General features: G+C 46.9%; 1 protein-coding gene across 1 annotated transcript; it reads left to right on the top strand.

Annotated features, from left to right (window-relative positions):
- Positions 1-3,174: 3,174 nt before the first annotated feature.
- On the top strand, positions 3,175-5,452 carry GPR27 (G protein-coupled receptor 27). The gene has a single exon (XM_060161353.1). It carries the CDS (start codon positions 3,520-3,522, stop codon positions 4,669-4,671), a length of 1,152 nt encoding a protein of 383 aa, XP_060017336.1. The 5' UTR covers positions 3,175-3,519; the 3' UTR covers positions 4,672-5,452.
- The last annotated feature ends 6,578 nt before the right edge of the window (positions 5,453-12,030 follow it).

The raw sequence follows: 12,030 nt of genomic DNA, 5'->3' as shown, positions 1-12,030 counted from the left end.
AAACTATTTTAAATTCTTCAGTGAAGCTCCCTAGAAAAAATAAAGGGAAAATAAGTTGATTCTGGCAATGAAATGTTAATAGTTTTTCCTTAAGTATTAATCTTCTGAACAAATGGTGACAATGAAAGAAGCAGGCATATAACTGCTGTGAGAGCCGTGATTTATATATTTTCTATTGCTGCTTCTGCTATTTGATCCTGAGAAGATGACTAAACCAAATCCCAAAGAGAAGCGTACTGAGTCATGGAGAGAAGTAGAAACCTTAGAGAAACCTAAATCATAAGGAACTAATGTCTCTCCTTATGGGTCTTTTTATGCAGAATAAATCTCTCCCCATTCGGGATTGTATAACCATTTACCTTTCATTTTCTCATATACAAAGTGAACCTCAGAGGTGAGGACCCTCTGAAATCATTTGGTCCAATTTCTCCTTTTGTAAACGGGAATATTTGAGATTCCAAGAGGTTAAGCGAAATGTCAAGTGATCATTAGAACAAATAATATGAAGATTTCATCTAACTGGTAACGGTACTGACCTAGGAGTGAGAAGACCTAGATTCTACTGCCCACTCAGCCATGTATGAGTTCACAGAATGAAAGCACTGGATGAGATGCTTTTGAAAATCTCTCCCCTCTTTGAAGCGGCTTTACTTCTGTGAACATCAGTAGTGTTTGGTTCTTTGTTTTTACAAAGGTAGCACCTTTTTTTGCAGTTATGGTGAAGGCGCAATACGTATGGTGGTTGTGAGCGTGGGCTCTAGAGTCAGACTTTCTGCCTTGCAATCCCAGCTCTCACACTTACTTTTGGTGAAAGCCTGAACAAATTAACCTCTCTGCCTCATCTGCAAAATGGAAATTATAACAGTACCCACCCCATAAGGCCCTTAGAATGATGAAACGAGATAACACATGTCAAGTATTCAGCACACCGCCTGGCACATAGCAAGTGCTCAGCGAACACAGGCTGCCCTTAACAGTGTCATAAAGGAACCAGAGTTGGTATCTCTGTGTGAGTTAAAAGAAGGCATCCCTTCCTCTGGGCAGAAGCAGCCCAAGTGCTAAGGTCCACATCAAGGCTGGAACTCACTGTCTGTGGATGTGCCTGGCTCTAAAATATCAAAGTAAGAAATCACTCCCCAATATCCTTTGCTGATAGTGGTACCCAATGAATATGTGTCTGTTATCATGTAGGCCTTCTAGAAAACTCTTCAGAGGAGGCCCACTTAGATGGCAAGGACGCTTTTGCTCTTCTTTTCTTTTCCTTCTTTCTGCCTGGAATGCCGAGGGAATGGCTGGGGTGTCAGCAGCCTACTGATCACGAGGAAAGGGCTAAAAGATTTTCAGAGACTCAGACTTACAGCCAATAATTCCACGCCATTAACCTCCAGACTTCTTGTTTTATGAAGAAAAGAAACTCATGTACATTTTTGAGCTACCATTATCAAAATGCAATTCCTGACCAAAACACTCTCCAAAATCTAGTTCTCTTTTCTGTCAACAAATATCTGTAGACTTGCCTGGTCAGCCACTTGTCCCTGGCCACTTAGGGGCCCTAAGTCAGGCCCTCATTGGCCATCACTTAGATTTTTACAAAATGTCCAAACGCCCTCAAGGTCCTTGCTATTCCAAGTGTGGTCTGTAGACCAGAGGCATTTGTGTCACCTAAGAAATTACTAGAAAGGCATCATCTCCAGCCCCATCCAGACCTACTGAATCAGGATCCCCAGTGATTTCTGGGCACGTTAAAGGCTAAGGCTCTGGACTAGACTTCCAGACTCTGCTCTGTCATTCCTCTTAAACACTACCGTCAAAATAATCTTCCTGACGCACATCAGTCGTTTTCCAATCACAGCACTTTCCTCAAAAACCTCCAAGGGCTCCTGACTGCCTATAGACTAAAGTTTAGACTCCTCAGTCTGACAAGGCTTTCTGTGATCTTGTGTCATCCTAAAAATGCCCATCACAGTGCCTGCCATGCCAATAAATAATATTCTGCATAAAACAAAGCAAAACATGAGTGTACCTGAGAAAGAACATATTTCTTAATTCTGGCTTTTCCATCCTAGGCATTGGGGATACAGGGTTAGGAAAAACCAGACACAGTCGCTTGCCTTCCTGGAGCTTAGAGATCAGCTGAACCGACAGGATCTTCAAAAGCAATAAAAATACATAATACCAAATATTAAGTGCTAAGAAGGAATTGAATGGGCAATGGTACAGAGTAAGCTAGACTGGTCAGAAGAGTGGCCCAGAGGATGGGGAGCCCGTTGAGGGGCTGGTCCAGGCAGAGGGAACGGCCTACGCAAAGCCTGGAGAGAATCTGGTGCAGCTGAGGATCAGAACAGGGGCTGCCCTTTCGGGCTTCCCAGAGGACTGACACCCTGGGAGGAAGGTGGCATGGGATTCACCTTCCAAATCAAGGGAAAATGCTGAATTTCTTTTCCCTGACATATGCCTTCACTGGGACCACGAATGGGGCAGAGAGCAGGGTATGCTTCAGGGTCGCTGGTGAGTCCGGCCATGGAAATCACACCGAGTGAAATTTGAATCTCAGCTCTACCACTTACCGGCTCTCAACTCCCTTGACCTCCAAGCCTCTGCTTCCTCAGATATAAAGCGGGTTTAAGCATAGAACCAACTTTGTCATTTCTGTGAACGCTGAGGGCGTAAAGCTCCCCAGAACACTGCCGCCCACATCAGTGCTGACCTGAATACTAGAGGTTACAAGGCTGTGATCACGACGATGACTGTGAATTACTATGAGCTTGCGGGCAGAGGGCTCATCCCAGATCCTCCGGTCCCACACCCCGCCCCCACGCCCCGAGGCCTCCCGACTCTGCCATCCCAGGCAACCTCCCCCCCGCGCACGGCCACCTCAGTGACCCCAGGGCGGGCGCCGGGCACCGCCGCCGGACCCCCGTTACCTGGGGCCAAACGCGACCTGCCGCCACCTCGCGTCCGGGGCCCTGCCTCCCTCCCGGCCGCCTCCCGGCCCCGCAGCTGCTGCGGCGGCGCCCCCAGCCCAGCCCGGCCCGGGCGGCGCGGGAAGCCTCGGCGGGGCTGGCGGCGGCGGCCACGCGGCGCGCTCCGGCGGAGGGGAGGGGGCTCCGCGGCGGCGGTGGCGGCGGCGGCAGCGGCGGCGGCGGCGGCGGCTGGCCCGGCGGGGGGCAGAGCCCAGAGGCGCAGCGGCGGCGGCAGCGGCGAAGGAAGAGGAGGAGGAGGAGGATGCAGGAGCTGCGGGCGGTGGCGCGGCCCGGTCCGCAGTGAAGCCCGCGGCGCCCGAGGCGCAGGGAGTGGCCGTCGCCTCCTGCGCGCACCATTCCTGAGATGGCGGCGACGCGGCGGCAGCTCGGGGAGCCGAGGAGGGGTCACCCGGGCGCGGGCTAAGCCCCGCCGGCCCGGGAGCTCGCCGGAGACCCGCGCGCTTGGTTGAGTTCCGGCCGGCCGGCAGGCCTGCGGAGCGGCGAGGCCGGGGTCGGCCCCGGAGCGGAGCGCGGCGCCCGGCCCGGGGAGGCCGCGATGGCGAACGCGAGCGAGCCGGGCGGCGGCGGCGGCGGCGGCGGCGGCGGCGGCGAGGCGGCCGCCCTGGGCCTCAAGCTGGCCACGCTCAGCCTACTGCTGTGCGTTAGCCTCGCGGGCAACGTGCTGTTCGCGCTGCTGATCGTGCGGGAGCGCAGCCTGCACCGCGCCCCGTACTACCTGCTGCTCGACCTGTGCCTGGCCGACGGGCTGCGCGCGCTCGCCTGCCTCCCGGCCGTCATGCTGGCGGCGCGGCGGGCAGCGGCCGCCGCGGGGGCGCCGCCGGGCGCGCTGGGCTGCAAGCTGCTCGCCTTCCTGGCCGCGCTCTTCTGCTTCCACGCCGCCTTCCTGCTGCTCGGCGTGGGCGTCACCCGCTACCTGGCCATAGCGCACCACCGCTTCTACGCCGAGCGCCTGGCCGGCTGGCCGTGCGCCGCCATGCTGGTGTGCGCCGCCTGGGCGCTGGCGCTGGCCGCGGCCTTCCCGCCCGTGCTGGACGGCGGCGGCGGCGGCGGCGACGAGGAGGACGCGCCGTGCGCCCTGGAGCAGCGGCCCGACGGCGCCCCCGGCGCGCTGGGCTTCCTGCTGCTGCTGGCCGTGGTGGTGGGCGCCACGCACCTCGTCTACCTCCGCCTGCTCTTCTTCATCCACGATCGCCGCAAGATGCGGCCCGCGCGCCTCGTGCCCGCCGTCAGCCACGACTGGACCTTCCACGGCCCCGGTGCCACCGGCCAGGCGGCCGCCAACTGGACAGCGGGCTTCGGCCGTGGGCCCACGCCACCCGCACTCGTGGGCATCCGGCCGGCCGGGCCCGGCCGTGGCGCGCGCCGCCTCCTCGTGCTCGAGGAGTTCAAGACAGAGAAGAGGCTGTGCAAGATGTTCTATGCCATCACGCTGCTCTTCCTGTTCCTCTGGGGGCCCTACGTCGTGGCCAGTTACATGCGGGTCCTGGTGCGGCCCGGCGCTGTCCCCCAGGCCTACCTGACGGCCTCCGTGTGGCTGACCTTCGCGCAGGCCGGCATCAACCCCGTCGTGTGCTTCCTCTTCAACAGAGAGCTCAGGGACTGCTTCCGAGCCCAGTTCCCCTGTTGCCAGAGCCCCCAGGCCACCCAGGCCACCCTCCCCTGCGACTTGAAAGGCATCGGTTTATAAGTGGCTCTCCCTTCACCTGCACCGCAACCCGGCTTCTCCCTTTGGCTTGGACAGTGACGTCTTTTCTCCCCCTTCTGCCCCCTTTTTAATTTTCTGAGCTGCCTTCAAAACGGCTCTCGAAGTGCATCATCACTAGGATTGTACAGACTCCTTTTGGGGGGAGGGTTTCGAAGTCCCAGCCCCACCCCAGCTCCTTGCGATTGTTCTCCTAAATATATTTTCATCCTGACAGCAGGCCCTGGAGTCTTTGTACTGGCACTGATGTCTTTTATTCCATGAGTTACTCTTTTTTTTTTTTCAATAAAGGCTAAACTAATTTTTTTCATGCAACCTTTCCTAAAGACCATGGCCAGTTTTCTACAGAAGCTATTTTTGACAACCTCAAGTGGCATTACATTTTGCATTGAGGTAGAGGAACCCAGGGGGACTTCACAAGTTTGATTTCTTGAGGGTCTTCTGTTGGCAGCAGGAGAAAGAGGGAAAGTTGTCTCAAGTTCCCTCTGAATTGCCATCGGTGGGGTCAGTTGGACTGCTGTGGTTCTTTGAAGGCGTTGAGAATTTTGTTCAGTATTGATATTGAAGTTAAAGAGCAGAAATGGGAACAAGTAGCAAGGCAGTCATTTTTAATCAGTAACAACACAAGATTTGTTTCCTACCTTGCTTTATACTACTAGGAAATGCCCGTCAGCGACAACTGCTCTTTGTATCATACCAATCTTGAGTGGAAACATTTCTGTAAAACTGTACCTTTCAAAAGAGTAAAAAGTGTTTTGGTTAGTAATGGTGTGGAGAAAATACAGTATTGCATGTTTTTGTATGTACTGATTGTGGTTCACGGATTGGGAGGGCTCAGAGACAAGCAGAGTGCTAAATCAAAACTGTTTAGGTATTTTTTGCCAATAAAAATTAAAATAATTTTAGGGGAACAGTTTGTGCTTTGAAGAGCCCAGTTTTATTCTGTCTTATGAAACTAATTGCCACTTTGAAAATTGTTATTCTCTTGTTCATGGTATAAATGGATGGAATATAATGATACTCTTCTATGAGACAAAGCATTTCCTTAAAATGTTTGCTAGGTTAAGCTGTGCTGTTCTCCTGATGGTTATTTTAAATTAATAATGAGAACTATAATTTTAAGTACTATTTCTTTGTTAGACACGTTGTAACCTTAAGTTGAAAGACTAAATTCTGCAAGTACTGTATTTTTTCGCTTATAATGCTACATTTTTATTAACGTATCTTCCGTTTTGAGGATTTATATCTGTATTTCTCTTTGCATTATATAAATATACCAGTATTTTCATTCTGGAGTGGGTTTTTGTTCCTGTTGTTGTTTGAGACTGTGACAGGTGGTAATATGCGTCTAAGTAAGGTACTCATGTTTTTATTATCCTTTTAGTGCATGCTGTTTGGCTGACCATAATTTCTAAGACATTTGGAGGCTTGTTAACTTAAAATGCAAGATAAAAAATCTGCAGATCTTCTCTTCAAGGGAAGAAGCAGTATATATATATATATATATATATATATATATATATATATATACTGCTTCAAAACTTTTTTATGAACATAGAAAACATGAATGTAAGCAAAGTAACCATTTTGATAAAATAATAATTAAAGTGGGTACAGTAAATATATTGAAATTTGAGTTGCGCATAATATAAACTATTAAATATTCAGTCCAAGATGGATAAGTCATAATAAGAGGGTGTGGCCAATTTATTGCAGGAGAATGGTCAGCATTATTTTATTTTGTCCGTAAATGTCAATCAGTCTATGCAGACAATCTCCTATTTGGAAAGTATGAGTAACTATCAGCCTGTTTCTCCCCAGATCATACGACCGGGTAGACATTAATTATCCAAGGGCCACTCATCAGAAATCTTAGCTTATCTAAAGACAGGCCAAGGAAGTAAATCTCTCCTCATCCAACATCCCCCCACCAGCCACAAGTGATCCAGGTTCAAAAAACAGAAGTCACTAAGCCTATGTGATGGTCAGAATTTGTAGCACCTGCCATGGCATAGGAACTAGGCTGTCAGGGCTAACTCCTGTTTTTTGTTTTGCTTTGTTCTGACTGGATGGGAGATTTCTAATGAGAATTCAAGTGACAAGTAATGAGAAATGACGGCCAGCTGTAAAGGAAAAAGAAGAACCAAGAGATGCAGAGGAACTAGCTGTCCAGAGGAATACTGTGCAGGAGCAAAACTCCCCTTGCACCTCAACAGCTACTTTCATCACTGAATTTATTAGCCTGTACTTTGATTGTTAATTATATTAATAAAGAATCATCAAGAGAAGGTTACTTGTATTTCAGAATACTCTACTTCTTGTACCAGGACAGGAACAATGTATTTGGGGAAAACTTCCATTAAAATAGCTCATTTTCTGTCATTGACAAGTTAATTTAGCATAACTCCTCCGCCACTCCTCCCCAGGTGAAATTAATGGGTTATGTCTATACTTGAAGCAAAAGAAAATAGATTGCTTGTCTATAAATCTGTGCATGTCCTGGCATGGAATTATTGGGTCAAAAATGAGCATCTTTAGGTCTTTTGACACCATATGTCAAATCGCTTTGCAGAAAGACTTATATCTACTTTTAGATTTCCACCTGACCATGTTCATTTTTTACAAATTGAAATATCTCAAAGTGGGGAGGCGAATCACAAGTCAATAACCATGATGATGAAGAATAACCTCCATACGCACCATTCAGCCTTGCCAGACCTTGTCAGTCCTGCCATATTGGTTTCTACCTTTCCTTTTTTCTTTCCTTTTCCTTTCTTCCCTTTTTCCTCTTCTTTCTTCCCTTCCTCCCTCTCTTATTCCTTCTCTCCCTCCTTTCCTCCTCTATTTTCTTCCTTCCCTCTTTCTTTCTTCCTTTCTTCCTTTCTTTCTCCCTCTTTTTGAAAGAAAGAAAATACAACACAATCATTTCTGCCAAGGCTTTGGGCTCGCCATCAGCCATCTACAGTTTCAAACGCCCTGCCCCTAAGAGGTACCAGGGTCCCAGGTCCTGGGGCTGAGTCAGGATGGATCATTGGGTTGGCAAGATTGGTTCTACCCTTCACTGTCTTTCCATGACCCATACGAGTGCAAAATTCTGGTTTGCCGCAGAAGGCCTTTTATGGTCCGGCCCCTCCACCACCCTGGCCTCATCTTCCCCTTATATTTCCACCTCTCCCTCCTCTGGTTACCTTTGTATAAGCTCTCCCTGGAAAGCCCGTCCCCCTCCTCTGCCTGGGGACTCCCTCACCACCTCCTCTAGAGCAGAGGCAACATTCACAATATGTAATAACTGGGATGACACGGGCATAACTAACCTGTACAGCTGTACCCCTGGGTCTTAGCTGAATATCAGGTTTGTGCTGGACTCAGATCCAAGACTTCTGGAAGGCCTTCTTGGCCCAGTCACCCCTCTGCTGGGCTCGCACGGTGCACACCTGGGCTCCTGGCTCCCACGCTGGTCTCACATCCTCCCACTCCCTACTCAGGCTCTGTGCTCCAGCCACTGCAAGTCACTGGCAGTGCCCTGAACAGACCATACTGGGTCACACCAACATGCCTTTTCTGCGTTGTTTCTTGCGTCCAAAGTCCTTACTTCCCCTTTTCCCAACTCAACCGCTGTTAAGCTTTCAAACATACAGGCTGAACTCTTAGACATAAAGGGTGAACTAACCTCCTCAGAGAAGGGGAGATTGTCCCCATGCAGGTCCTGAAAAATTTCCAAGTCTCCAAACACAGTCATTAGATCTGAGTGCCACGGTGGGCTGAGTAGCAGGCTTACTGGCATTTCAAGTTGTCCGTGAACTGAGATGGCTGAGGTTGTAAAATGCAGTGGACTCAAAACACTGTTCTCCATTCACCTGGTAGACGGGCCACTCTGTGTGACCCTCCAAGACCACTGGACTTCAAGACCCCCTCTGTGAGGGGCAAAGGAGGTAATGGGAAACTGTCTCCACCCATCCATATTCTAGACCCATATCATTATCCTTTGCATTGTTTATTAGCTGTTTCTCGAGTAAACAAAATTAAAAGCAAACTTGATCTGAGTCCACGGGGTTCTTTAGGCTTTTTCTCCAACTTGGACAAGACTTTTGGGATCTACCTCAGCCTAAGAACAGAGCCCTCTTCCCCTCCCTTTTCCTTCCTTTTGGGATATTTTTGATGAGGCTGTAATGCTTGGAGCCACAGCAGCCATCTTGCAACCATGAGAAGAGATACTGTCAACATGGTGAAAATAGCAGACCAGAAAGATAAAAAGAGCAGACATCTGTTTTAACATTGTTGATCTACTTACCCAAACATGCAACCTCATATCTCTAGATTTTAGATTTCTGGTCTTGAAATAAAAACTGCTATTGCTTCAGGCACTGATATTCAGAAAGCCTGTTATTTGAAGCAACAATTAACTGCAACAATACTTAAAACAATTCCATCCTCTCCACTCCCTTGACAGATATGCCTGATATGCTGGAACTGTAGTCACAAATTTTTTAAAATTAGGCTTATTTAATTCAATTCACATTTCCAGTTATCAGATCATTCAGCCGGCTGTTAACTGTCAGATTAACCTGCTCTGGAAAAAAATAATAAAATAGATTTGACTTGATTTCTTAGATTGAAATAAATCGAGAAGATTTTTAAAAATAACTATTACAAGGCTGGTTCTATTTAATTGCACTTTATAAAAACTGTTACCATGATCAGTGTATTTTTAAGCTTTTAGTATGATAAATTTAGTTATAGATATCTGGAAAACCACCTGAATGAATCCATCTAGTCCATAGGTATTTTTTTAATAAGTTTAATTTTATTGTTTTACAAGAATGACTGAAGCAGCCAGGATTCTTTTTGTTTTTCTTTTTTTTTTAACATCTTTATTGGAGTATAATTGCTTTACAATGGTGTGTTAGTTTCTGCTTTATAACAAAGTGAATCACTTATACATATACATATGTTCCCATATCTCTTCCCTCTTGCGTCTCCCTCCCTCCCACCCTCCCTATCCCACCCCTCTAAGTGGTCACAAAGGTATTTAAGTGAATAAGAAGCCAGTTTCTATGTTGGGAAGTGCAGGGGAACACAGAGGATAAGAAAGGTCCAGTTCTCTTGCTGATGAGTTAGCAAGGTAATTGGAGAAACCTGGCCAATGTGCCCCAAACCATAAATCAAGGCAGAACATGAGATACGCCAGAAGAGGGATCGAGAAAAAGAGCTCGGGATAATGAGGAGAACAGACCTCACAGCTGATTGCCCAGAAAGGGCCCTTAGGCAGACTCTCTCTGGTTGCCCTACTGAGGAAAGCAGGAAAAACCAGAAGACGGAACAAAAAATTGTCCAGTTTCCACCTTCCCCATCTTTCTGATTCCCACATTCTCCTCACTCTGGGGTCCATTTTCAAAATAAGTGTTTCTAAGGGAAATAAAACCACATAATTCTCTCTTCAAAGTTTTCTGTTCCAACTCTATGCGAATGCTCAAGTGCCAGTAAGGGATGTGGTCGTTTGAATGGAGAAAGTTTGTTACCTAAAATCTTTTTGCAGGGAGAGCCAGCAAGTCAGATTAGAAATGTCAGAACCGAACAGAAATCAAACAGGTAGCTCTCCAGGAGACCACTCTCCTCTCTTTCCAAAGGAAGGAGGAGTAGCAGGCTCACCCTAGAGAAAAAGGTATTTCGAGCTTTTGCTCAAGGGAAAAGGAGAAGAAAAGTCTTAGTAAGTATTCGATTCACCCTATATACTGGTTGCAGGCATTTAAGATAAATAAACAGCTTGAAATTTATATCTGAAAGCCTGAAGACTCAAAGTCACTTCAAATTACACAGAGAAAACATGCACAAATGTTTTAAGCTGCAACGTCAAGGCATAAATGCAACTGTCTTATTTCTCAGTAACATTAAGGAGACAAGTAAATTAAAGCTATTTTACCACTTAGCTTCTAGGAGGAATAATTTAGTCATTTACAAATTAAGTTTTAAGTGGCCAGCCTATTCTGGGTAGAGAAGGTGTAAATTGGTAGGAAAGTGTATATTTAAAAACATCACTCGAGATATTTTTATTACCTGAGTTATGCCAGTCTGCGTAGCTTTCTGGGATGAAAATCTTGCTTTCTGCCAGGATGTGATATCTGAGAAGCACACACTGTTTTTCGGTTAGAACCTGTGTTGGAACCTGGAGGGTGCAATAAATGGTTTCACTTTCTTGAAGATACGTAGATGTGCTGTAAGTTTGAAAGGCTTTGAAAAATTATTAAAGTTGCAACGCTGACTTAATACATGCCTTATTAAAATATTCTCTAGAGATCATAAAATTTAAAATGCATGAGGGGATGAAACTTGTCCTCGCCTTTTTCATTTAACATATTTATTCCCCCTCCACCCCGTTATATCTTCCCCCATAGTCCCTGAGTCCTGACCAATTTGCATTGCAATGTGCTTAGCAGAAGAAAAAAAGAACATGTTAAAAAAAAAAAAAAGGAAGAACAGATAGGAAAGAACCCCTGTCACAGGTATTCATTCTGGAGAGTGACATACTAAAGAGTTTAACCGTATAGTGTGTAATTCTTTTAACCCACAGTCACGATCCAGTTCATTTGCATATCTATCTTGAGGAATTATGGGATACCAAAGCTATTTCTAGAATTTGATTTGCATAATTGTTCTAATCCTTTATGAGTAGGGTGACATGTGGTCTGACAAAAGATTTTTTTTTAATTTGTAAGTTACTTTATAAGTTTTATAAAGATATTAGAATTCAACACCTTTAGATATATATTTAATACCTGCTTCTATTAAAAGGAACACAATTATACAAAGGCGTGATTAGTCTTCTGCTAACGGCATGTTACTTTACTTTTTGCTAGTTGGAAAAACAGCTTCGTTCACTGAAAGTCTGTCTTTTGAAGTTTATTCTTTTTTTTCTAGCACCTCTTGGTGAGATTAAAATTCATTTAAACGTCATAAGAAAATGTGCGGTTGTAATGAGCCTCAGTGACTCTGTCTCCCAAATTTCTTAATCCGTGGGTAGACGACATATTTGAGTTTGAAACAGTAGCATCAAGAAATACATTTAGGGGCTTCCCTAGTAGTGCAGTGGTTGGGAATCCGCCTGCCAAGGCAGGGGACACAGGTTTGATCCCTGGTCCGGGAAGATCCCGCATGCCGCAGAGCAATTAAGCCCGTGCGCCACAGCTACTGAGCCTGCGCTCTAGAGCCCGCGAGCCACAGTTACTGAGCCCTCATGCCACACCTACTGAGCCCGTGCGCCACAACTACTGAAGCCCACGTGCCTGGAGCCCGTGCTCCGCAACAAGAGAAGCCACTGCACCGCGCACCGCAACGAAGAGTAGCCGC

Source organism: Lagenorhynchus albirostris, chromosome 10, assembly GCF_949774975.1.
Source record: "Lagenorhynchus albirostris chromosome 10, mLagAlb1.1, whole genome shotgun sequence".
NCBI classification, from domain to species: domain Eukaryota; kingdom Metazoa; phylum Chordata; class Mammalia; order Artiodactyla; family Delphinidae; genus Lagenorhynchus; species Lagenorhynchus albirostris.
The sequence above is the reverse complement of the archived record's forward strand: the minus strand, read 5'-3'. Positions and strand labels throughout refer to the sequence as shown.

What these genes read in the sequence shown, in the direction of transcription:
- GPR27 (XM_060161353.1), top strand. Translation starts at nt 3,520, where the DNA reads ATGGCGAACGCGAGCGAGCCGGGCGGCGGCGGCGGCGGCGGCGGCGGC.